At 44.3% G+C, this 24,609-nt stretch overlaps 1 protein-coding gene across 4 annotated transcripts in view; it reads left to right on the top strand.

Annotated features, from left to right (window-relative positions):
- The first annotated feature begins 14,376 nt into the window (after window positions 1-14,376).
- Ube2f (ubiquitin conjugating enzyme E2 F (putative)) overlaps window positions 14,377-24,609 on the top strand; it is a 36,029-nt gene continuing 25,796 nt past the window's right edge. The window contains exons 1-2 of one of the 4 annotated variants that reach the window (XM_021159119.3): window positions 14,377-14,508; window positions 18,216-18,394. In XM_021159119.3, the coding sequence (XP_021014778.1) occupies window positions 18,277-18,394 (118 nt within the window). In that variant the 5' untranslated portion in view covers window positions 14,377-14,508; window positions 18,216-18,276. Of the gene's footprint in view, window positions 14,509-14,695; window positions 14,919-18,215; window positions 18,395-24,609 lie in introns of those variants that run through there. The other 3 variants (XM_021159116.3, XM_021159125.3, XM_021159121.3) reach the window with 3 other exon arrangements.

A 24,609-nucleotide genomic window follows, 5' to 3' on the forward strand; every position in this document is an offset into this window, starting at 1 on the left:
CTCCTGACTTCCTCTTACTCTCTTGGTTTATTTTTTTTTATTTTCTGTTCTCCCTGTCTACTGGTTGCTTGCTCTGCCTCTTGACCTATGGTTGACTTTACTTATTCTTATTTCTAATAAACAGAAAGCTCTTGGATTAAAGATGTGTGCTAGGACTAAGCCACACCACAACTAGAAACATCTTTTTTTTTTTTCAGTACATAACATGATCTTGGGCTTCACAGTGTACTCAAGTATCCCATGATGTCCCCCTCTTTTTGTTTAAATAAAAAGGAAAGACCTTAACTTTTAACACAGTAGAACTATTTGCAATAATGAAGCTATTTCTACCAAACTTTCCACAATGTCCATCTTTGGCAATGTTAGGATGAAGTATTTTTTTAGTTCAAAGTTCTGTAAAATGTTTGTGTCTGACTCCTATCTGAACTCATCGATTTGAATATCCCAAGCAGTTTGTAGTCTGAAGCTGATCATTGGGTGGTGTTTGTCCTCTTAGCAGCAATCCTGGCTAGGTAGAACACACCAGTCAACCCAAAGATGTTCACTATTTTCATAGAACATAGTGGCAGAAGGGGCATGGGGCAGATTTTCCCAGTGGTTAGCTCTACCACAACCCAAATGGATGTGTTATTTCAGGGCCCCATCATCTTCTTGGAGACCTCAAAGGTTACTGTTAGGAATGGTAGGAAACTTGAACACTTTCAATGCCATATTCAGCAGATGTCAGAAAGGCTGGAGGACCACAGTCTGTTAAGTACATCTCAGGTACACAAACTTTGTTCCAAGGTGTCTGCTCCAGACTCAAACCTGAAAATGTGTACAGGAAGCTAGATGAAGCTTATTTCTAGAATTAGCTAGTATTCTGTATGATTACTTTCTATTATTGTACTACTACCCTATCACAACAGAAAGCGTGTATATACATAATAATCTTATAGACTTGGAAATAGTATTTATACCTTCAGAGTCACATGAAAGCCAAAAGACTAAGATTAGTGGCAATAGCCCCTTAGTTTCTGTGTTCCTCTGTCCCCGACTGGGTGGCTCTTCTGATAGGAGACAGAGTTTTTGGATTTTCCTTTAATAAGCATGTGTGGGTTTAGAGAAGGAGAGAGCTAGGCTCTAACCCCAAAGTCAGCTTTAATTTTTCATTGAATTGAGACCACAAAAAGACCATTTGCTATTATGTCTGTAGAGGGGCAGCAGAGACAAGCCGGAGTTTGGGTTTTTAGAGGAGGGCGTTTTCTCTTGACGATCGTTGTTTTTCTTCAGATGTTTCACTTGTCCAGTAGTCTCCAGATTCCTTAGTTGGGTGCTTTTATTATTTTGGAAAGATAAAAACAAAATCTTACCCCAACTCTAATTCTTGGGGGTGGGGGTGGGTTTCCTTTTTTGGTAGGTTATATCTTTCCTAGGGCAAATGTTTTTTTTTGGGGGGGGGAGCAACAGAGAAAGTATCTTTCAATTAAAATTTTAAAAAATTATTTTGTAATTTTGAAACTAAATATACCTATATTCCCTTTTCTTTTTATATATAAATTCAAGGTTTACTTTCAACCTGTTTGTGTGTGTGTGAGCAGCTTTTAAATTTAAATCACTGTAATTCCTGTGTGCTTGCTTCTGCCTTCCAAGTGCTGGGATAAAAGGTATGAACCACTGCCTGCCACTGGATTCCTTATGATAGTTATTCTCAGAGGGTTGTCCTGGTATAGTTTGGTTCTCCATCTTCCCTTATTTTTTAGTGTTAAGGGTAAACTTGCAAATATTCAAATGTGCGATCTATCGTTCTTGCTAATTTATTCAGAATTTATTCCCTGGCAAATTCTACTATTCTAGTCTTAATTAAATACGATGTCAATGTGTCCACTATCTCATTCTTTTCAGACATTTTATCTGTCTTGCCTGTATGAGCTACATTAAAATTGATGTCCTTGCTAAATTTGGCTAGGTTTTACTATTTCCATTCATACCTCCCATGACCAGATATCTTTACCATTTATCTGCCAGTTTTGAGGTTTTCCATTTTGATGACCTATACATGGTGCACGGGCACCATGAATTGGGAAGATAGAGATTTTCCCTTCGCTCTCCTAGTTGTTTCTTACAGCCATAGGGCTGCACTGGTTTTGTGGTTCCTTCCTCAGGATTGGCCACTCCATCCCCTGGTCTATAGGCTGCTGCTTTCCGTTAGTTTTGGTTCCATCAGTGGTTGATGAATCATCATTAAACCATGCATTAACCAAATGCTGTGGCCCCACAACATTGGTCTCCATAGTTCAATAGGTGACTTTATTTAATCCTGTTTGCGGATTAGAGGGTCAAGGTTGAGGACTGAAAGGACCAGTATCGGCTCAGGACCCCAAGGCCAAGTTCTCAGCACAAAGGAGATGTATTTGCCCAGATGGATAGAGGGCAGGGAATAAGAGACAAAGACAGAAGGTAGCAGACAAGGAAAAGGGGAAGGGAACAAGTGAGGGTAGGGATAGAGAGAAGCCAGATGTGGCATATAGGAAAATGGCAGTTTATAAAGGTAAAAGGGGAAACTTTTTAGTGTTAAGGGTAAACTTGCAAATATTCAAATGTGCGATCTATCGTTCTTGCTAATTTATTCAGAATTTATTCCCTGGCAAATTCTACTATTCTAGTCTTAATTAAATACGATGTCAATGTGTCCACTATCTCATTCTTTTCAGACATTTTATCTGTCTTGCCTGTATGAGCTACATTAAAATTGATGTCCTAAAACAAAGAGCTCTTGGATTAAAGGTGTGTGTTAAAGCTGAGTCACACCACAACTAGAAACAGGTTTTCCCAGTAAATAACACAATCTCGAGGTTCACAGTGTGACCAAATATCCTGTAACACCTAATTGTGTCATTTTGTCAAAAGAAGTTTTCTCCCTCCCTCCCTCCCCTCCCTTCCTTCCTCTCTTTCTTTTTCCTCTTTTCTTTCTTCCTTCCTTTCTTTCTTTCTTTCTTTCTTTCTTTCTTTCTTTCTTTCTTTTTCTTTCTTTCTTTCTTTCTTTCTCTTTATTTCTGTTTTTGTTTGTAATAGAATCTCACTATCTCAGCCTGATCTTGAAGGGACGCTGCCCAGCCTGAGCATGGCAATTGTGGCTCTGGCAGGCCTTGTCCTTCTCCATCATTTCCTCTGCCTAAAATACAAAAAACATAAACCTGTTAGACTATATTCCTAAAGCTAGCCACCAAGGTCTATTCCCTTCTTGGGCCACTTCCTCCTCCGGAGGCTGACTACCAAGGTTCAGCCATCAAAGTATTGGGGTCAAGCAATCAAAAGTCCCCTTCAGCTCATCTAATGATCAATTAAAATTAAAAACCTTATCCTAACATGGAGTTTCCCCTTTTACCTTTATAAACTGCCATTTTCCTATATGCCACATCTGGCTTCTCTCTATCCCTACCCTCACTTGTTCCCTTCCCCTTTTCCTTGTCTGCTACCTTCTGTCTTTGTCTCTTATTCCCTGCCCTCTATCCATCTGGGCAAATACATCTCCTTTGTGCTGAGAACTTGGCCTTGGGGTCCTGAGCCGATACTGGTCCTTTCAGTCCTCAACCTTGACCCTCTGATCCTCCCATTTCCCGAAAGCCAGGATTATAGGCCTGTTCAATCCCTTCATCATAGTTGCTAGGGATCAAGGCCAGGATGATGGGCAAGTACTCTACCAACTAAGCTAAATCCCTAGCTCTGGAAGGGAAGCTTTAAATTCAACATCCACTGTGTCCTTGTACTGTGTGTGTGTGTGTGTGTGTGTGTGTGTGTGTGTAGGAATCTTTGTCTTCCCCATGACAGCATTCTTCTGGTGAATTCTCCAGGAGACAGAACACTTGATGTTTTAGCTTTTGTGTTTAGATCTACATTCTACTTGGAAACTAGAGCCCTTCATAATCTTTGCCTTGAAGTGGTGAGTGGAGGGGGCCTGAGGCGTGAGATTCAAACCAAAAGAGCCCCATAAGCAAGTGTAACCCCTCCACAAGTAGGTTATTTCTGGGCTTTGTTCGGTCCGTGTCCTTGGGATGCCCCCTGGAGGCTGGAGCTGTGTTACAGCCAGGCCCTTCAACAATGCTGCACCATTGCAGAAGCAGCTTGGGTCATAGCCTGCCCACGGACACTGCAGGTTTCAAGAGAGCAAGTTCAGCAGTCCCTACAGGACATAGGGACCAGAACTACTCAGAGAACACACTCCCTGCACCTTCTTAAAAGGAACACAGTCCCCTTACTCACTTGTTTCATCCTGAATCTTGGGTGAGGCCACCAATGGTCACCATCCAGAGTAGTGGCTCTCAACTTTGCTAATGTAGCAATCCTTTAATATATACACATCTCCTCATGCTGTGGTGAGCCTCAAGCATGTATATATCTATATATGTGTATACCTGTATACATATATGTGTATATGTATATGTTAATATATGTATATGTGTATCTATGTATGTATATATGCATATGTGCGCATATATTTTTTTAACTTTTTATTGATTCTTTGTGAATTTCACATTATGCACCCTAATCCTGTTCATGTCCCTTCATAACTGCCCTCTGCCCTTGCAACTAAACTCCCAAGAGGAAAAATAATCTTATTGTGGAAGCTTTACTGTGTCTCATACTATATGTTTTTGTCTACACATCTTGCAAATGTTCATCACAATGAGTTATTGGTCTGGCTTGAAGCCTCAGGCTTCTGCTACACTATCAATGCTGGATCCTCACTGGGACTCTTCTTGGATATCCTGTTGTTGCCCAGTGTCGTGGAGATCCTGTGACTTTAGATTTCTAGCACTGCCTGAGTGTACTGGCTGATTTTGTGTCAACTTGACACAGGCTAGAGTTATCACAGAGAAAGGAGCTTTAGTTGAGGAAATGCCTCCATGAGATCCAGCTGTAGTGATCAAGAGAGGAGGACCCCTTATGGGTGGGACCATCTCTAGGCTGGTGGTCTTGGGTTCTGTAAGATAGCAGGCTGGGCAAGCCAGGGTAAGCAAGCCAGTAAGGAACATCCCTCCATGGCCTCTGCATCAGCTCCTGCTTCCTGACCTGCTTGAGTTCCAGTCCTGACTTCCTTTGGTGATGAACAGCAACATGGAAGTGTAAGGGGAATAAACCCTTTCCTCTCCAACTTGTTTTTTGGTCATGATGTTTGTGCAGGAAAAGAAACCCTAACTAAGACACTGGGCTAGCTCATCTAATGTTTCAGCCAGCAAGGGGCAGGGTCAGCTTTCCTGATCTCATACCCTTGGGTGCCTCTGCCTACTTGCCTGCCATATAGGTGGTGAGGAGTGGAGGGGGCAGGCATAAAATTATTTTTGTTGCTACAGCATAACTGTAATTTTGCTACTGTTAGGAATCATAAGGTAATATCTGACATACAGATATTTAATATGTGACCCCTATGGAAGAGTCATTCAACTCCCCTCAAAGGGGTCACTCAGGATCCACAGATTGAGAACTGCTGATCCAGAGGGAGGCAGAGGAAAGTTGCCTCAAGTGTCAGGTATATAGCAATCCCCTGCTTCAATCCTGTAGCCCCACCCATGTCTAGACCCTGCCAAGTGTGACTCATTTGGTAACCTTGCTTGGCCCAGCCATGACCTGTGTTTACCAGATGGTCCCTAGTAACAGTAGGGCTTGGGAGGGGCAGAAGTAACCTAGATTGTTCAAACATGACCCCACCCCACAGCCCTGACACTGTCTGCCCTTTGCCACTATGCTGTGTCCCAGGGAAGGACTCAGCAAGGACAGTCCACAGCATGGACTCTGGAATCTCAGGAGAGCACAGCACAGAGCCAGAGCTCACAAAGGGCTCCACACCAGTAGGACCATCATGACTAAGGTTGAGATGCAGAGAAAGGAGCCAGAAGGGACAACCATTTCCCACAGTGCAGGGCCTTACCATACCCATATAGATGCAGAGATCTGCAATCACCAACACACCTGTGACCCCTGGGGGCTACCTTGATGAAGTCTACTCTCCTCCTAGCCCTGGACTGTTGGGAGCCGATTCCTAGCAGAAAGAGGCTACCATCTCTGCAGCCATCTTGAGCTATTTGCTTACAGGTTGTTACTTTTCCACCTCATGAGAGACTTGTTTTCCAAGCATGATGTTTTTGCAAGCAGCCCACCACAGCTGAACACACTTTGATAACATCCTGGTTTTCTCAGACACATCCTGGACTTGTGGTTAAGTGTCTCCAGCTGCACTCCCCAGCTTGTGCTTATATACCCATAGCTGCCTTTCAATAGACAAGTCTTGATCAGACAGACTGTCTTGTCTCCATTCTTCGTGTCTCTTGCTCCTCCATCACCACACTCTCCCATTGACTGACCCTCAGGCCGGGTCACTGTGACCTAGGAAGGGTAGGGAGTGCCTATACCCAGCTGGATCTAAGTTCCCTATTGCTGTAATTACTACTTTGTTACCTAAACCTAGTAAAAACTTAAAGAATATAGAATTATTAACCAATGTTATCATGACAACAAACTTAAAATATATTAGCTGTGATGTACCCAAAAAACAGAGTATCAATAGTGGCTGAGTAAATACAACTTGTTCTAGTGTAATCTTCTTGTGAGACTCCTAGTAGGGATAGGGCTATCTCTGGCACTTTTGCCTGTTTTTGTGACCCCTTTCCTCCCACTCTGCCTCTCCTTGTTCACTTTAATAGAAGAGAGGTGCCTAATAATATTGCAATCTGATTTGCATATTTGGTAGCTATCCTTGGGAGGCCTGTCCTTTTTAGAAGGGAACTGAGGAGAAGTGGACTCAGGGGCAAGTCAGGGGAGAAACTGGGAAGAGGAAAGGGAGGGGAAACTGCAGTCTGGATGTAATATACAAGAAAAAATAAATATGTAAAAAGAGAAACATCATTTTGGAGTCAATACTTACATTTAATCATATTGTATTAGCATATATTTAGTTAAATAATTTGTGAAATATTTTCACATTTCTGCTGTTTTCATATTTGATCTTCTTATGTATAATGAGGTACATCAATGCATTTACATATTAGATCACACTAGCACTCTTTTTTTTTTTTTTTTTTTTTTTTTTTTTTGTGGTTTTTCGAGACAGGGTTTCTCTGTGTAGCTCTGGCTGTCCTGGAACTCACTTTGTAGACCAAGCTGGCCTCGAACTCAGAAATCTGCCTGCCTCTGCCTCCCGAGTGCTGGGATTAAAGGCGTGCGCCACCACGCCCGGTTTCACACTAACACTCTTAAAAGAATTACACTAGAACATGTTGTATTTACTCAGCCACTATTGATACTCTCTGTTTTTTGGGTACATCACAGCTAATATATTTTAAGTTTGTTGTCATGATAACATTGGTTAATAATTCTATATTCTTTAAGTGTTTACTAGGTTTAGGTAGCAAAGTAGTAATTACAGCAATAGGGAACTTAGAAGGACTCCCTCTTTGCATACTCTGAGAATATCATTGTGAGGCCATGATTCTTAGTGTCTACAAGCATCCTTTATCTTCCTCTGAGGACTATTTTGGATAGGGTTTGACTGTCCATACATATGCATGGCTTTCTTTTCCTTTTTTTTTTTTTCATATTGCTCTATTTGCAGTTTTACCTATGAATTTTGTATTTGAATTATCTTGTTAACAGTAATTTACACTTCTATTATCTTCTATTGCCATCTGAGTCTTCCCTCTCCACATGTTAATTTCTTTAGATAGTGTTCTCATCACATTTCTTCATGAATAGTACTTGCATTTAAAAATCTAATCCGGTGGATATTTAGAAAAATGCAATCTTCCAATCTTCCAATCTTCCAATATTCCTATTTTCTCATCCAGACACATATATCAGTTCCTAATCCAAAGAAACCAACCAATCAAACAAACAACAAACAAAACACAACCTAAATAAAAGAAAATAACAAAACTGTACTTTTAATGTGTTCCATGGCTAATTTTTATACAAATGTCCAGTTTTAAGAAGGCTCCTAAGCAAATAATACAGTCATTTTGTATTTTGTTGTATCTCTTGGCATAAGTGCAATTCTGAGCAGGATATAGTGACACATACAAAATCTGAGAACTCAGGAGTCTTTTGGATCCAGATACTGTTAAGACTATGACTCAATTATAATAACAGCAGCAATTATAATAATTATAGCATTTAAAATTTTTTAAATAATATATTTTTTCATGTTCTTTTTCTTGTTTTTGCATTCTGGATCCCTGGATAGCATTTCTCTCTGATTCTGCAGAGGTTTGGTGTGATTTCTTGTCAAGGATTGCTGAAGAGAATGTCTGTACAAGCTTATATTTTCTGTCTGAGTGATGCTTCTCCATACAAAGGGTAGCTGGAGCTGGGTTAGCAATGTGTCTACACAGAGGCAGCAAGGAGCACACCCTGCAGTGAGCCCACCTGGAGAGGCTAATCTGGCATGCCTCCATTCTGGGGGTCCCTGCTGAGGCCTCAGAAAATGAACAGATACCAACATTCACGGGAGAGGGCTAAAGCATGCCTACCCCAGGACCTTTGGTATCCTTGATCTTTTCGAGAGGTTTCTGTGAAATACCCACACAGGTTCTCATGCCTCCTACATATGTATGCACGCATGCATGTGGGCCCAGAGGAAGCACTGGGTTTCATCATTCCTCAGGAACTGTCTTTTTTTTTTTTTTTTCAGATTCTTCAATGGCTATCCCAGAGATAGGATTAGAAGAGAGTGTTTGCATATATGATGTGAGGATCTTTCTTTCTTTCTTTCTTTCTTTCTTTCTTTCTTTCTTTCTTTCTTTCTTCTGTCTCTCGGATTCTGGAACATTTGCCTTCATGCTGGCAAGACAAATACTTCACCAACTGAACTGTCTCTCAGGCCTTCCTTCTTTTAAGGAAACGCAGTCTCACTATATGTAGCCTGGGCTAACTTTAAACAATCATCAATCCTCCTGTTTCAGCCTTCCAAGTAAAGTCACATGTCACACACTGAAATTCTACTTTTTTGACATGAGAATTGTGCTCCAGAATAAAGTTTGATCTTTCTTGTTTCAGTTTGAATCCAAGGCCTCTTCCAAGCCAGACAAAATGCCCCACTACCAAATTATGGCCTCGGCCCAGTCGTATTTTATTTATTGTTTATTTGCTTGTTTATTATTTTGTTAGGTCATGCTGATCTTGAACTCACAGAGATCCACCTGCCTCTGCCTCTGCCTCTGCCTCTGCCTCTGCCTCTGCCTCTGCCTCTGCCTCTGCCTCTGCCTCTGCCTCTGCCTCTGCCTCTGCCTCTGCCTCTGCCTCTGCCTCTGCCTCTGCCTCTGCCTCTACCTCTTGAATGCTGCAACTCAAGGTGTATCTATCCTGCTACAACCAATCTCTAGTCCTGTTTTAAAAGAAACACAATTGTCATTATAAAGACAATATAAAAAAATTAGTTAAAAAGGAAAGAAAAAGCTAGTATGGTGGATGCCTACCAATTTAATCCTATCAATCCAGAAGCAAAGGCAGGCAGATTTCTGAGTTCCAGGCTAGCCTAGTCTTAGAGAGCTTCTGGGATAGCCAGGAGAAACCCTGTCATGAAAAAGAAGAAGAGGAAGAGGAGGGGAGAGGAGGAGGAGGGGAGAGGGGGAAGAAGTAGAGGGGGGAGGATGAAGAAGAGGAAGAAGAGGGGGAAGAAGAGGGGGAAGAGGAGGAGGAGGAGAAGGAGGCGGCTAACAGCACTTGCTGTTCTTTCAGAGAACCCAGCTTTGGTTCCTGGACCCATGTCAGGCAGCACACAACTGTCTGTAACTCCAGTTCCAGGAAATTATAGATCAAATGCCTCTGGCCTCCATGGGCTCCTGACCTCATGTGAACATAGCCATGTGCAGACACGTGCACACCTACATGTGATTAAAAATAAAAATAATTTTAAAAATAATTTGTCTTTTTTAGGTTGCAGTCACTGACTCTATGCAAGGTGAATGGCGCTGTTAACTTTAATAAGCAATTTTGTGGCTCCACACAGTCTGCATAGTGATTGAAGCACATGGCTCTGCAGTGCTTCAATTATTCCCACAGGCAAACTCACGGTTGCTTAGTGAACCATGCCCAGTGCTCCCTGAGGGCCTTCCAAGTCTCCATGTTACACAATTCGTATCTTCCTGCTGTGGTTTCCCTGCCTAGACCAAAGTTTCAAAGGGGGTCTGTCTGTCTGTCTGCCCCCACCCCCGTGCCCAGGCATGTACATGTGTGAGTGTGTGTGTGTGTGTGTGTGTGTAGGTCAGTTCTCTCTTGTAGGGGTCAGTTCTCTCCTCCCACCATGTGTGGCCTGGGAATCAAACTCAGATCATCATGCTTGGTGGCAAATACCTTTAGCTCTAAAACCATCTCACCTTCCCCTTTTAATGAATGAATGAATTAATTAAGTTAGTTAGTTAGTTAGTTCATTAGTTAGGATTTTTCAAGGCAGGGTTTCACTGTGTAGCCCTGGCTGTCCTGGAATTTGCTCTGTAAAACAGGCTGGCCTCAGAACTCAGAGAGATCTGCCTGCCTCTCCTTCCCAAGTGCTGAGACTAAAGGTGTGGGCTGCCACGGCCTAGCTATTTCTTGAATGTGTATAGGTGTGGATACATGTGCATGCCACAGTTTGAGTGTAGAGGTGAGAAGACAACTTTGGGTGGTCCGTTCTCTCCTCCTACCATTTGGCTCACAGCGTCAGAAAGCTGATAGCAACTTCCTAGGTGGTTGTGCGGAGTCTCCTGATGCCAGCACGTCCGTCTGAGTGGTGGCTGCTCCTCTTCATGGATGCCACCCGAGCTGCACCCTAATATCAGTCCTGCTTGTGTGGCTTTAGTTAGGGAGGGATTGCTGCATCTGAGTTGTCCCTTCTCCCCAGTCCCCCCATCCCCAGTGACAGTGGAAGACCCCTAGAGGTTACATAGACATGTAGACTATGTAGATACATCTGGGAGAGTTTCAAATACTCAGGACCAGGGATGAGAATTCATGTTCCTGTTTTGTTCATGGAAGTATTTACCTCCCATCTCAACCCCAAAGGCCCTGTGTCCAAAGGAAATCCCACACAAAGTCCCGTTATTATGAGGAAATGGAGTTAGAACTTCAAAGTGTTTAGAGAACACACAACTCAGGCCACAGCATTCGAGAGCCACGTTCCTTCTGATTTAGCTTCTAGAAGCTACCTGTACTCCATGCCCCTTAAATTGCTCAACTCTGTGTTGCAGCTAGCCCTGGGGCTGATTATATTTGATGTTATTCTGTTCTCCTGTGAGGGGTTGTGAACAAGGATCAGCACCCAAGTGATTTCATGTAAGCCTGCTTCCCACTTTAACTTGTAAAATAAGGGAGAGCTGACGATTGGGCAGATAAGGGAAGGTGGAGCAGAAGGTTGGGAGAGAGGGAAAGGATGAAGAGGAGGAGGAGGAAGAAGAAGAAAAGTGAAGGGGGAGCCTGGAGAAACCGCAAGTTCTAAGGGGTCTCCTAGGTGTGGAAGATGGTAGTGTAGCGATAGATCTGCCCAATCTAGGCGCACAGCATGTATTCATATTAATTGAGTCATGTTTTCATTGCCGGATGTTATTTGGGCTGGAGAATTACTGCAACAACTATGCTTACATCTTCACATCTCCCCCTGCTGCCCTGACTTACAGCCTCTGTCACATGAGGACCCTTGAAGTCACACTAGACCCACTTGAAAAGTTCAAGAGAAACCCAATTCAGGGGCCTCAATTTATTCAAATTTGCAAAGCCCATTTCTCCAGTAAACCAACATATCCCAAGGATCCAGAGTATATGACAAGCATGCTTTTTTTTTTTTTTTTTTTTTGGTTTTTCGAGACAGGGTTTCTCTGTATAGCCCTGGCTGTCCTGGAACTCACTTTGTAGACCAGGCTGGCCTTGAACTCAGAAATCCACCTGCCTCTGCCTCCCAAGTGCTGGGATTAAAGGCATATGCCACCACACCCGGCTTGACAAGCATGCTTTTAAAGCAGTCTGCCAGTCACTTCCCACCCCTAAGGAACTGAAGTCTTCCACTAAACTGTGAAAGGTGGCATGGCTGTTGTGCTGCTGCTGCTGGGGTTGTTGACGTTGTTGCTTTGGGTTTTTTGTTTGTTTGTTTGTTTTGGTTTCTTATTTGTTTTGTTTGTTTGTTTCTTTGTTTTGTTTTGAAACAGGGTTTCTCTGTGTACCCCCCTTGATGTCCTGGAACTCACTCTGTAGACCAGACTGCCCTTGAACCCACAGAGATCCATTCAGCCTGTTTCTAAGAGTCGCTTATCTCTTTCCTTGCTGTTCATTAGTAGCCTGTCTCTGGGACTGAATGCCAGAGACAGATGGGCCGGATTCACATTCAAGTTCAGCCATGCTGGGCAAAATACTTCTGTGCTTCCTGAAAGCTGGAGCTAACAGAAAACTGTTAACTAGGGCTGTTGTGAGGACTATGTAAACCGGTAGGCTCTTGGCGAGTCTTAGGTGAGCACATGAAATGGACCTAGAAGTGACTCATCTCTTTGCAATGTTGAGATTCAGGCGTATTGGTGAGATACTGGTTCCAGCTGTTCCAGCTGTCTCTGCCTCTGTAGCCTGGCTTCACCAGAACTTTGCACAAACTCATGCAGTTCTTGCCCAATAACATTGGTTCTGAACACCTGCCATGGGTCCAAAGAAGAGCGGGGAGAGCAATGGGGGGCTGGGGGGGGGAGGAGCCGTAAGAAAGTGCTGTTTAAGTTTAGGAGAACAAGACAAGAGTTAGCTGAGCAAAGGTGTTGGTTGCCTGAGAGAATGAGGCAGCTTGTCATAAAGAGTTCACCTGAGTACTGTAGTGGCTATTCCTGTTGTCAACTTGACTATATCTGGAATGAACTACAATCAAAAATTGGAGGGCACACCCGTGATCCAGATCTTGAGGCTGGAAGACGCAAGTTTCTGATCTGGATCACAGTGAAAATCCCTTAATATAGACATTCCATAAGCTCTGTGACTCTAGAGAACGCTGATTAATACAAGTACCATCTGTTCTGTGTTTGCAACCTCCCTTAGATCAAAAGCCTTGTTTGTTTGTTTATTGAGACGGGGTCTCACTATGTAGCTCAGGTTGCCCCGGAATTCACTATGTAGACCAGTCTGGCAGGTCTGCCTCTGCTTCCCCAAGTGCTGGAATTAAAGCCGTGTACCACTATGCCTGGCTGCCTTTTACCCTTTCTATCTGTGCACGAGTGTATATCTAATGGAAGCTTGAGAGAAGTGTGTAGCCATGTGCCACATGGGGTGGTCGAAGGATAACTTTCCTCCACTTTTTTGTTTGTTTGTGTTTACAGGATCTCATTGAGTCACTTTGGCTTGTTTGGAACTCTATGTAATCTAGGCTGGCCTCCAACTCCAATGTGCAACCCAGCTCTGTGGGGGATCTCTTCCCCTCTACGGAAGTCAAGGTATTTGGTCCTAATCTGAGGATTCCTCAGCCTCACATCTTCCCGAGTTTGGAAACAGGTCCTCATGCTGACAAACGCTTTACTCGCTGAACCCAAGTGCCTCATTTCAAAAGAAATCTTAGGGTGTGTTGTGTGTGTGTGTGTGTGGGGGGTATAGCTCAAAGGTAGTGCTTTGCTTGTGAGACCTCCTGAGATTCATTCCCCAGAATTGCCAAGAAAAATCACTGGAAACCTGACGGTCCTTGTTCTTTTCCACAGCAAATATCCTCTTTCCAAGGCCCTACCTCTCTAGGAGTCTTGCCGAACTCTCTCCCAAAGTAGGCTATCTCCAGTCCCACAGGGACAGAGAACTCATACCCCACGAGCTGCAAGTAGGATGCTGCACATGGAACCCCAAGGCCTCACGAGGCAGGATCTCTCTACATATCTCTGGCGGTCCTGGATTTCACTATGTAGACCAGGCCTTCCTCTTGTCTCGGAGCGCCGGTATTGAAGGTATACGCCGGAACTCCCGGCCTGAAGTAGATTTTTAAAAGTGCACATAGGAATATGAGAAATTAAAAAAATAAGGAGCAGGAAGAGTGCCCTCACACCCAGCAGCCACCTCTAACTATCCCATGGCCCTAACACGGATGCAAACAGGTCGGATCCTTTGCGTTCAGGAATGGTGCCGGGCACAGGGACATAGCTCCACCAGCAGGCACCGCACTAGTATGGTATTCCGAGGGAAGCAAGCGGCTAAATGAATGGAAACAAACCGGAAGGCCGCTAGGCGGTCCGGGATGCTGGCGCTTCGGTGACCAATCAGCAAAGGTCTTGACACATGGCCCACCCTCAGGCCGTGCTCTTCACCAATGAACGAGGGCCGCCTAGTTGGCCTGTGTACGCGACTGTCCACGCGTGGAGCTGCCAATAAAGTTCTTTGTAGCTTTGAATTTTTTTTTTTAAAGTGCCCGCTGCGGTCACGGCGCAGTCCCCGCCCCGCCACTTCCGGTCTCGCCGCCGGGAGCCGGTGCGGCTGTGAAGGCCAGCGCGACTCGGTGCCGCTGCTTCGCTGGGCATGGTTTTGGGTGCCGGCTCACCTCGCCTGACTCGCGGTGCTCAGGTAAGCTGGTCGCGCGGGCTGGACTGAGGCCGAGGTTCCTGTCGCCGAGCGCCAGGCCGGACCGCGAGGTCGGCGGCTGACGGGAAGCGCTGGGCGGGCAGCGAGCCCCGGCGGCTCTAGAGGGCCGGGCCGAGGCGGACCCCGTGCCGCCGCCCGCAAGGTCACGGTGCGGAGCTCGGGCCGTCCGGGAGGCCGAGGCCGCGGCGGGGAGGCCGCTGTCCCTGAAGGGAGGCGGGAGGTGGACGCGGCCCGCCACGGCGACGGCGGGGAGGAGGGGCGGCCGGCCCGCCTGGCCCGGTTCGGTCCCTGACCCGGTTCCGCGGCGTGTCACCTGGGGTGTGGCCTTCTCCTCGGCCGGCTCAGTTTCCTCCGTCTCCGGTGGGCATTGGACCCACTCCTCGGCGCTGCCGGTGGGTTGGAGTTGCTGGGGAAGGCTTCCCGGAGGGGATCTTGGCCTGTGGGTAAAAATCTGCTCTCCTTAAGAACCTGGTCGGGCTTGGCGGTGAAGGGAAAGAGGGCATCTCAAGACCTGGTTATCAGATTGAACAGAAGGTTCCAGAAATGAGCAGGGTGGTGTTGAAAAACAGTGAGGTGGCTGGGCCTGGTGCCGAGGCTTCCTAGCTGTTTGGGCCGAATATGGGGAGCTCGGCAGTAGGCAGAGTCATAGGAAATTAAAGATAGTGACTGGGGGGGGAGCTTCAGGAACAGAATTAACAGGAGTACCTGGACAGAATTAACTTGATATTCAGTACCCAAAACCAAAGATGAGCTCCGGAGGTGGTCAGTAAGCCTGGCAGGTTAGAGACCCCTTGGACACTCATGCTGTACGGTTTAGGTCCTGATCTGTTTCTTTAGGCTTGGGAGGTTAAGCGTCCCTAGTGGCTCTTAAATGGCTTAGATTGGAGCTGTCAGTGAGGAGTTATCCTCGCTGTGAGCCAACTGGCCCTGCATAGGTCACACCGGCCTGATTTCAGCACAGCGCATAGGAATGCTGAATAAACATGACTTGATGAGACTGCTAAATAACAAGTTGCAGTCCTCTTTGGATGCCCTAAAAGTTGGTCCCACCCAGAGGAGGAACTAACTGGGCCAAATACAACTTGTGGAGTTGGAAACTGAGCATGCTGTTCAGAATAGCTGATCTGTTCCCAAAATACTGCCTTAGTCACAGTGTGATTTTCGAGCAAAGGGAAGTTTGGGTCAAAGTGGGGTTTTCCAGAGGTGGGACGTGTTGAGGAGGGAATGAGAATTCTGAGGCAACTTCTACCCTTTTGATAGTTTGAGTAATTTTTTTTTGTTTAATTTTCTGATTGTGGGGACATTTCCAAATGGAGACTTTGGTTTATTCCCTCTCATGCTAGTGAAAGTGATACAGATGATAGAAAAATAGGTGGATACTCTAGTCTTACCTGCCTTAGAATATTCGTGTTGGGTTTTCTGTGGAGACACCACTCGTGTTGTTTTCTACCCTGCACAGTCTTTGCACAACATGTTCTATTGGAAAAGCCTACAGCTTACTGAAGATTACAAGCTAGGATCTACACCTCGAAGAGTAGAGCAGGGTACACCCATCCTCTGCCTCTGATAAAGCCCAGTGTAGAAGAGCAGTGGAGAGCATTAAGAGAGCCCGTGGGCAGCCATGGCAGGTCTGAGCAGCACAGAGCAGGTCCACAGGGTGAGGAGCAGCTCTGTTGTGACCACTAGGGGACTGCCTACCAAACTCTGAATGCTTTTCTGTTTTCCTCTTCACCATCTGCCTTACTGATATCAAAGGTGAAAACCTGATGGCCCTCATGTGGAACATACTCCTGTCCCAGTAGTACGTCGGGTTGTTATCTTGGACCATTGTCAGACACCCCTGATGTCCCAAGGTCTGAGCATGTAGCAGTGGGCTTAGACTTGGCCAAGGTAGAAAGCACTACCTCATGATCCTGCTTGAGGAATTTCTGACAGGATCATTCTAGGTGGCAACCAAGACAGGAAAGCATTGTTATATATGTTCAGCTGTTTTGGTACTTGTGGGCTGAAGCCCCTCTGGGGGAAGTGACTTAGTGAAGACTTGAGGATGCTTGTTTTCTGACTAGGCTCATCTTTTCATATAGATGCCCCTGAGGAGAAGCCACTATAGAGTAGGACTGAATGCCCCATCACTTCATGACTGATCAGTGTTCGTATAGACTACGCCATGACCACACTTACAACACATCTAAAGGAAAACTAGGGTTTTTTTTTTTTTTTGTGGTGAGTGCTTCTTGTGTCTTGGACATTCACCCTCCAGGCCTGTTCCAGGGTGTGAGTGTGTTCATGCCTGCCTGCCTGCCTGCCTGTGTGTATTAGTGTTAGGAATCTTTCCCAGATTTCAGTACTATGAGCTTGTGCATACTAACATGCTATACAAGAATTATTTGGTGCTACTTTTTTGGTTTTGTTATTTTGCTTTTTTGATACATGACCTTCCTTTGTAGCCCAAGCTAGACTTTGTAGCCCAGTCTTCCTTCCTTAGCCCCTCCCCCAAATACTGATGTTATAGGTGTATGCCACTGTGCCCAGTGTAACGAGTCCTTAGTGTGGCAGGGTCATGTATAGTTTGGAAGATCATACTCACTTTCTTGTTTTTGTGACATGTGGTACAAAGTGAAATCTACCTTTCACTAGGGATGCTGTGTACAGAAGGTGGCATGAGAAACTAGACAGGAGAGTTGCATTTGAGGGTTTTTTTAAATTCTGAAGAGAGGAATATTCTTGTGTTCATGGTATTAGCCTCAAGTTTGACCTCTCAGGTAAAACTTTTCATCTGTAAGGTTTAGATTTTGTTTGACTGAGAAATTATCAGACCTTTATTGAAAGGAAATGCTTTTAAAACAAGAAAGGAAATTATGTAAATATTAAACTACTTATTCTTGCTGGAGTGTTGGTATGAGGAGTGTCTGACTGATGGAAGTGTGTAATAAAAACAGAAGGCAGATTGTGGAGGTAGGGATTGCTGACATCCTAATGCAAATTGTACTTTGAGTGATAATGCCTTCACTAGGGTCCATCAGTTAGAACAAATAAAACCTTGTGGGGAATGCTGATAATGAGAATGGAGAGAGCAGTGCATGGGAAGTGCCTGTACCTTCTGCCCAACAGTTCTGTTGCTCTAATGCTGCTGTTAAACAGTTGAAGGCTTACAGGGTGAGTAGCAGTCCTTTTTGCAGGCAGCCGGGAGTATTACCTCACCTGCCTTTCTATTTTGCTGTCCTTCCCAGGGAGGTTACAGCCTGAGAGCCTGAAACTTACCCGGTCTGGAAGCAACCAGGGAAGAGTTCAGTTTGGGGTGTTCTAATTTGCTCTAATTTCTATTTTCCTTTTCCTCTGAGGGAAAAGGAAAGCAAAGCATCAGATGTCCCTTCTGCCCTAGAGACTTGTACACCCAGGCCACACCTGGGTCCTGTTGTTGTGGGGACTCTTAGTTCATTTGAAACCAGTGGGGTTAGTGAATGAGTGCCTGTTGGGAAGCATGGGACTGGGTGGGGCTTGCTTGTGATTGAACTAGCATATACTGTACCTAGTGAGTATGAAACTTACGGCTCCCCTAAACTCAAAAGAATCACATCACTTACTCAGATTCCTATGAAGAAATCAAGTTTTGTTAATATATGGAGACTTTTTTTTAACTAATTTTAGAGACCCTAAAGTAAAAACAACTGTATATTTCTCTTGTCTAGTGTCTGGAGACATGGCCCTTAACCCTGCTCTTGCCTGTCTTCCAGAAGAAAGGTGGCAGGAATGCTAACGCTGGCAAGCAAGTTGAAGCGGGATGATGGTCTCAAAGGATCCCGGACATCAGCCTCCACATCTGACTCTACTCGGAGGGTTTCTGTGAGAGACAAGTTGCTTGTTAAAGGTAATCATCACCCATGGGAGTTGTTTTTATACCCTGTAACAAAATGAAGCTGTCTGGAGGCTCCTTGGGATGGATGTACAGTAGTCTGTTGAATGGGAATATTTCTTTGAAATGATTGTAAAGTATAATCAGCTAGGCATCGTGGTGCACACCTTAAAGCCCAGCACTCTTGGGTAGAGGCAGGTTGATTTCTGTGAGTTCAAGGCCAGTCTGGTCTACACAGTGAGTTCCAGGACAACCAGAGTGTAGAATGAAGAGATCCTGTCTTTAAAAAAAAAAAGTGTGATTGTCACTTAGAGTGGAAGAATTTATTATACCAGGCAGGATTGTAATAGCAAGGATATGGTGTTAGAACTGTGGTGTCGGACACTCCAGCAATATTCTTTTTTGGCTCTGCTATGCTATTCTGTGTTGTGGAAAGAGTAAGACAGTTGGAATTGGCAGGACGGAGGCACATGGGTGCTGCTGTTATTTTCCTTTGCTCTCCCCTTTCCTGTAGGATGCACAGCAGTATTTTCCAGCCTGGAACAGGGACTCTTAGGATCCTTCTGTTTCATGTGGGACATAGCCTAAGGAGTCCTGTGAAAATCTGGTGTCTTCAAAGAATTATGTCACATATTGCGCGCGCGCACACACACACACACACAAAATATATGAACTGTTAATGATAAAATGTTATAATGTTCTAATGTTATATGTAATACATATTATAATTTTGTTATTAGGATTCACAGAATTATGATTAAAATTCTCCTAAGGTCATATGTCCATGTTTGTAAGGGAAAATTATGTTGATAAAGGGTGTTCCCTTTTGTGTGCATAGGCATATATATGTGGCATGCATGTTCTTATATGCATGGGATGGGGGCAAGGATGTACATATGTGGAAGCATGTATATGTAGAGGTAGAGGTTGAAGGCTGTGGGTTTGTGCAGATTTAATAGGGTCTTCTGTATACTTCCTGTATTTAAATCTTGAATTAGCTTAAATCTTGACAAATTTATGGATGGTTGGTTAAAAGTAAAATTATTGTTCACATCTTGTTCTTGTCTGTAAGTTCAGAACAACCTAGATCATAAACTTCAGAGGGTAGACCTGGAACACCTCACTTGGATGAACCTAATGACATTTGATTTTTCAGAATTCTTGAGGTTCTGCCTGTAGAGGTAGCCTAGAGTTAGGAAAGCCAGGCGGAGGAGTTTTGGGGTGTAGTTGCAGCACTTAGAGCAGTCTAGGGGTATCAGCTGAGAATAAACTGTCCCTTTATATTCCCACCCTCATGTTTAATAACAGCCTTGGTACACCAAGCACTTTGGGCCAAGTCCCAAGTTAGACATTGTCTGCTATGACTAAACAATTGTAAACCTTGTAAACAATAGGAGTATCTTTCTCAGGATCTGCAGTGTAGATAGAAGATTAAGGTTAAGAGTACAGAATTTGGGGCCTGGAGAGATGGCTCAGTGGTTAAGAGCAACCACATAACAATTCACAGCTGTCTATAACTCCAGTTCCAGGGGATCCAACACCCTCATGAAGATGTATGTATATAAAGGCAAAACACCAATGAACATTAAACAAACAAACAAACAAACAAATCTTTTAAAAAGAAAGAAAGGAAGTAGGATTCCCCAGCATTCATGAGGCAGAGGCAGGCCAATCTCTGAATTCTAGGCTGGCTCTGGTCTACAGAGTGAGCTCCAGGATAGTCAGGGCTACACAGAGAAACCTGTCTCCAAAAAAAAGGGCGGGGGGGAGAAAAGAAAAAAAAAGAAAGGAAGTAAGGAAAGAAAAAGAAAAAAACAAGCAAGCAGGGTTGGCCTCAGAGGTAAGGCACTTCCCTCACACGTGCCAGGGTAATCTGCTTCCATGGTGAAGCCTCCATTGTGTATCCTAGGAGGAAAGGGTCACTGGTCGTGTTGGAAGAAAGAGACAAACGTTGACTGTGAACAGAGCCCTCGTGACTTAATCACCCCAAAGACTCCACCTCTTAAAACCTGCATTGGGCATCAGGTTTTAATAAGAAGTTTGGGCACCTTCAGACCATAGCAGGAATTTTGTGTCATAGCAGGTACTTCAGGGGTAATTCTTGGTTTACTTTTAAAGTCTTGCCAGGCAGGAGCTTCATTTTCTACCTGACAAGCTGAGAGACTTGGGCTAAGAAGCCTGAAGTAGTTGCAGCAGGATGGCCAGACCCACATCTTAGGGGTGAAGCAGGCTCTAGGAGAACAGATTCAACATGTAATTTTAAGAGCAGAAATGCAAGTTAATAGAAAAGAGTTTGGGCAGAGGTCTCCACCAAATCTGTGCCTAGGGACTCAACCTGGGAGCTTTCAGATAGCTACAGGGTGATCATGGTGAAAAACTTGCCAGACAAAAATCTCTTTAGGGACTTTGAAAGAGTCTGAGTAATTGGGATTATTGGCCTGGGCAGTAAAGTAGGCTTGTGTGAAGATGTCTTTCATGGATATGAACACATTACAGGAAATTGTGTGACTGTGTCTAGGACTTATTGCTGCAAGCTGCATTCCGAAAGGGAGAGGCAGGGAGTCTGTCATGCAGAGCAATTAAAAAGTACCTTGAGAGAATACAGTGGAGGGAGGTGAAGGAAGCAGGAGGCTGAGGGATGAGCTCACTTTGAGGAGAGTGCCCTAGTATAGCCTTTGCTCAGTTCTTAGAGCTGTCATTAGGCTGCCAAAAGGCTCAGTCCTTCCTGTTCTGCTTTTAGTCAGGTGGGAGCTGTGTTGGAAGGTATCTAGCTTGTCTGTACAGCCATAAAAGTCTAGAACAAAGACTATGTGTCCAGAGCCCCAGTGATAGCATCTAGGGCAGAAGTCTCATCTACACTGGCATCCCCAAGAGCTAAGGGAAAGATTACAGACACTAACAGGCCAAAAAATGAGTGCTTTTATTGATGGGGGAGAGGCTCATGGGGTCTTGCCACTTACTGGTGATAACTAGCGGGTTCTAGGAGCGCAGAAGCAGAACAAGAAAGGCTGGGTGCCCACTCCTGTCTTCCTTGAGCCCTGGCCAAGCACCTTAAGACTGTGAGGGATTGTGTGTTCATGTGTGATTGGGTCTTTACTCTCTACCAAGGCTTCTCCCACACTAAGCCAACTTGCCACACTGCCAATGCTCTCACAGCATTTGACAGCACATGAGTCTGAGGCGTAGTCTAGCAAGTCCTGCTAAGTCAAGTAGGGGGTCAGATGTTGACCAAACACAGCCTATGTGTTCTGTTGGAAGTTAAACACCAGTGAGATTGGGGAACTTGGACAGTCACCATAAGTACACCAAGCAGCCTTATGTGGAAAGAGGATGTGATGGTTTGTATATCCTTGGACCAGGGAGTGGCACGATCTGAAGGTGTGGCCTTGTTGGAATAGGTGTGATCTGGTTGGAATGGGTGTGTCACTGTGGGTGTGGGTATAAGACCCTCACCCTAGTTGCCTGGAAGTCAGTCTTCCACTAGCAGCCTTTGGATGAAGACAGAACTCTCAGCTCCTCCTGCGCCATGCCTGCCTGGATACTGCCATGCTCTCACCTTGATGAAAATGAACTGAACCTCTGAACCTGTAAGCCAGCCCCAAGTAAATGTTGTTTTTTATAAGACTTTCCTTGGTCATGATGTCTGTTCACAGCAGTAAAACCCTGACTAATACAGAGGGCCTCTAGAAGCCATAGACACCCACCTTCATATTTTCTGTGCTCAAGTCATAAGTGGGTTACATGAGGTCCTGGGCTACACTCAGTGATCCCTGACTCTTGTTAGAGGAAGATGCTTTTTCGGGATTATAGTTTGCATTTTAGAGTGGTACTAAAACACCTTTGAGCTAGTTAGTTGTGTCAGTGCTTTCTAGAGGGGCTGACGTCTATAAAGGATATGCAGATGCAGTAGCAGATCAGGATACAGAGCCAGGTATTGTGAGCTGCCTAAATAAGAGGAGGTGAATTTGTGAGGTGTGGGGATCATTGTGGTAACTGGGTAGATGTTGTAATCTGGTTGTGGTCAAGCTTCCAGTGGACTGTGGTTTGATCCTTATTTAGAAAGGAAAAGAATTTAATTTCTCAGAAGGAAGTTATGTAGCCACTGAGTTATGCAAGGTGCAGGTGCCTCCCAGAATTGCTAGGCCACCTAGCAAAAGAGGCATTGTCGTCTTATGAAAGCAAGCCTTTAGCAGCTTAAAAATACTTGTCACTTTTTATTATTTTGTGGGGAAGTCAGTGTTAGTCAGGCCTGAGTTGTGTTGCTTTGTCAGAGGCCCTCAGGCTTGCCAAGCCGCTGACTGGCTACTTTGGCTTAGTTTCATTTGTGTTTACACTAAGATTGTCATTACTGATGTTAGCGTTGGTATGCCATCATTTGAAGGATTGAGAAACCACTTGCCATGGTTGACAACTCTCCTATAGGAACACTGTGCAGAGTTAGCCAGGTATTTTAGGTTCTGCACTGGGCTAGACAAAGTGCCAATCATCTTTATTGAAATCCCATGTTCCAAGGATTCTATTCCTTGCTTGCTCTGACAGTTGAAACCAAGAAATCTTGATAGGATTCCTGGTGTAGCCATCAGGCTGTATCTGGGGCTTCCCTCAGCCCTGTCTTCCTTTCTTGGGTGAGTTACACTGAACATGATGTTTACAAGCAAACCTTTAAATTTAAATTATTGACTGTTATGTAAAGTTAGAACTTTTTATGACGTTTGTGTATTTATAAAAAATGTTATTAGATCATATTTTCATAGGCAGTGGTCTTAAACAGTCTGAAAGACTGTCCTCCAAATTTGTATGCTCAAATCTAAACACCTGGGTGGTATTAGGAGGTAATTGCCTTTGGGAGGTAATTCATGATGGTAGAGTTCCTGTGAGTGGAATTAGTGCACTAATAAGAGATCCCAGATAGCTTCCTCGTCTCTCCTATGGTTTGAACACACAGCAGGAAATTGTTATCTGTAAGAGCACTGAGTCCTCATCAGATTCAGAATCCGCTGGTGCCTTGGTCTTGGCCAGGCAGCCTTCAAAATTATTTAAAAAATTAGTGTCTGTGTACAAACCATCAATGTGTGTAAAATATTTTTATTGTAGCAGGCCACACAGAACAAGAGTTAGAGAATAACACTAATTTAGGGTTTTGTTTTGTTTTGTTTTGTTTTTAATGGCACTGGAGTGAGTGAGTGTGGACTAGGGCATTCAGGGTTTTGGAATCTCTGTAGCTACTGGATTTCAAGGATTAGCTGTAGAACCCAGATTATTAAAAGAATCATTTAGATAAGTGTGGAAGACTTGCTGAATGCTGAAGGCATCAGTAGGAGTGGGAGCTGGGGCTCAGGGTTTGGAGACCCTTGGGCTTCCGGTATTAGAATTATGTATGAAATGACAGAGCCTTTGGGTAGAGCCTGGTAGTGTGTTACTCTCTGTCCAAGGTGAAGACAGCTTTGCTGGCCTATTTATTGTGTCATATCCTGTGTCCCCCCTGTTGTCCCCTACACACAACATTGTACTTGTGATTATGATTTTACATATCCATATGGTGTGTACATAGTAAAACAATACTAACGAAGTGAATTCATATACATTTCCTATGTGGTCACATTAGCATACATTACTTAGCTAAGTAATGTACCTTGTATTATTACTCTGTACTGTTACTTTGTACCCTTGGTGATTGCCCTCATCCCTTGTCACCATTTGGTTTCTGGGTATTCAGCAGTTTGTTCCTTCTCTGTCGGTCTTATTTCCGTAGCATGATGTCCTTTGCTCCATCACATTGTTACAAATGGCAGGCTCATCTCTGCTAATGCTGAATAGTGTTTCTTACACATCTCAGTTTCTTCATTCATTACTCAGTTTAGACTTGGGCCGATTTCATATCTTGGCTATCATGAAAAATAAGGGCAATGAGCATGGGGTGGTTGTTCCTGTACAGCAGTGGTCTTCCACCTTCCCAATGCTGCCACCCTCTCATTCAGGTCTTCAGGTTGTGCTGACCTCAGCCATAAAGTTATTTCCTTGCTACTTCATAACTAATTTTGCTACTGTTATGAGTCATAATGTAACTATCTTATACACAACCCCCAAAGAGGTTGTGACCCACAGGTTGAGAACTGCTACTCTAAAAGGTGCTATTTTGAGTATGTCTATTTACAAAGATTGCTGGATCATATGGTAGTTGTTTTGTATTTTCCCTTTTTTTTAGCTTTTTGAGGGATCTCTCTCTCTGT

The sequence above is a fragment of the Mus caroli genome, unplaced genomic scaffold, assembly GCF_978045245.1.
Source record: "Mus caroli unplaced genomic scaffold, Mus_caroli_1 scaffold_1, whole genome shotgun sequence".
Classification (NCBI taxonomy): Eukaryota; Metazoa; Chordata; class Mammalia; order Rodentia; family Muridae; genus Mus; species Mus caroli.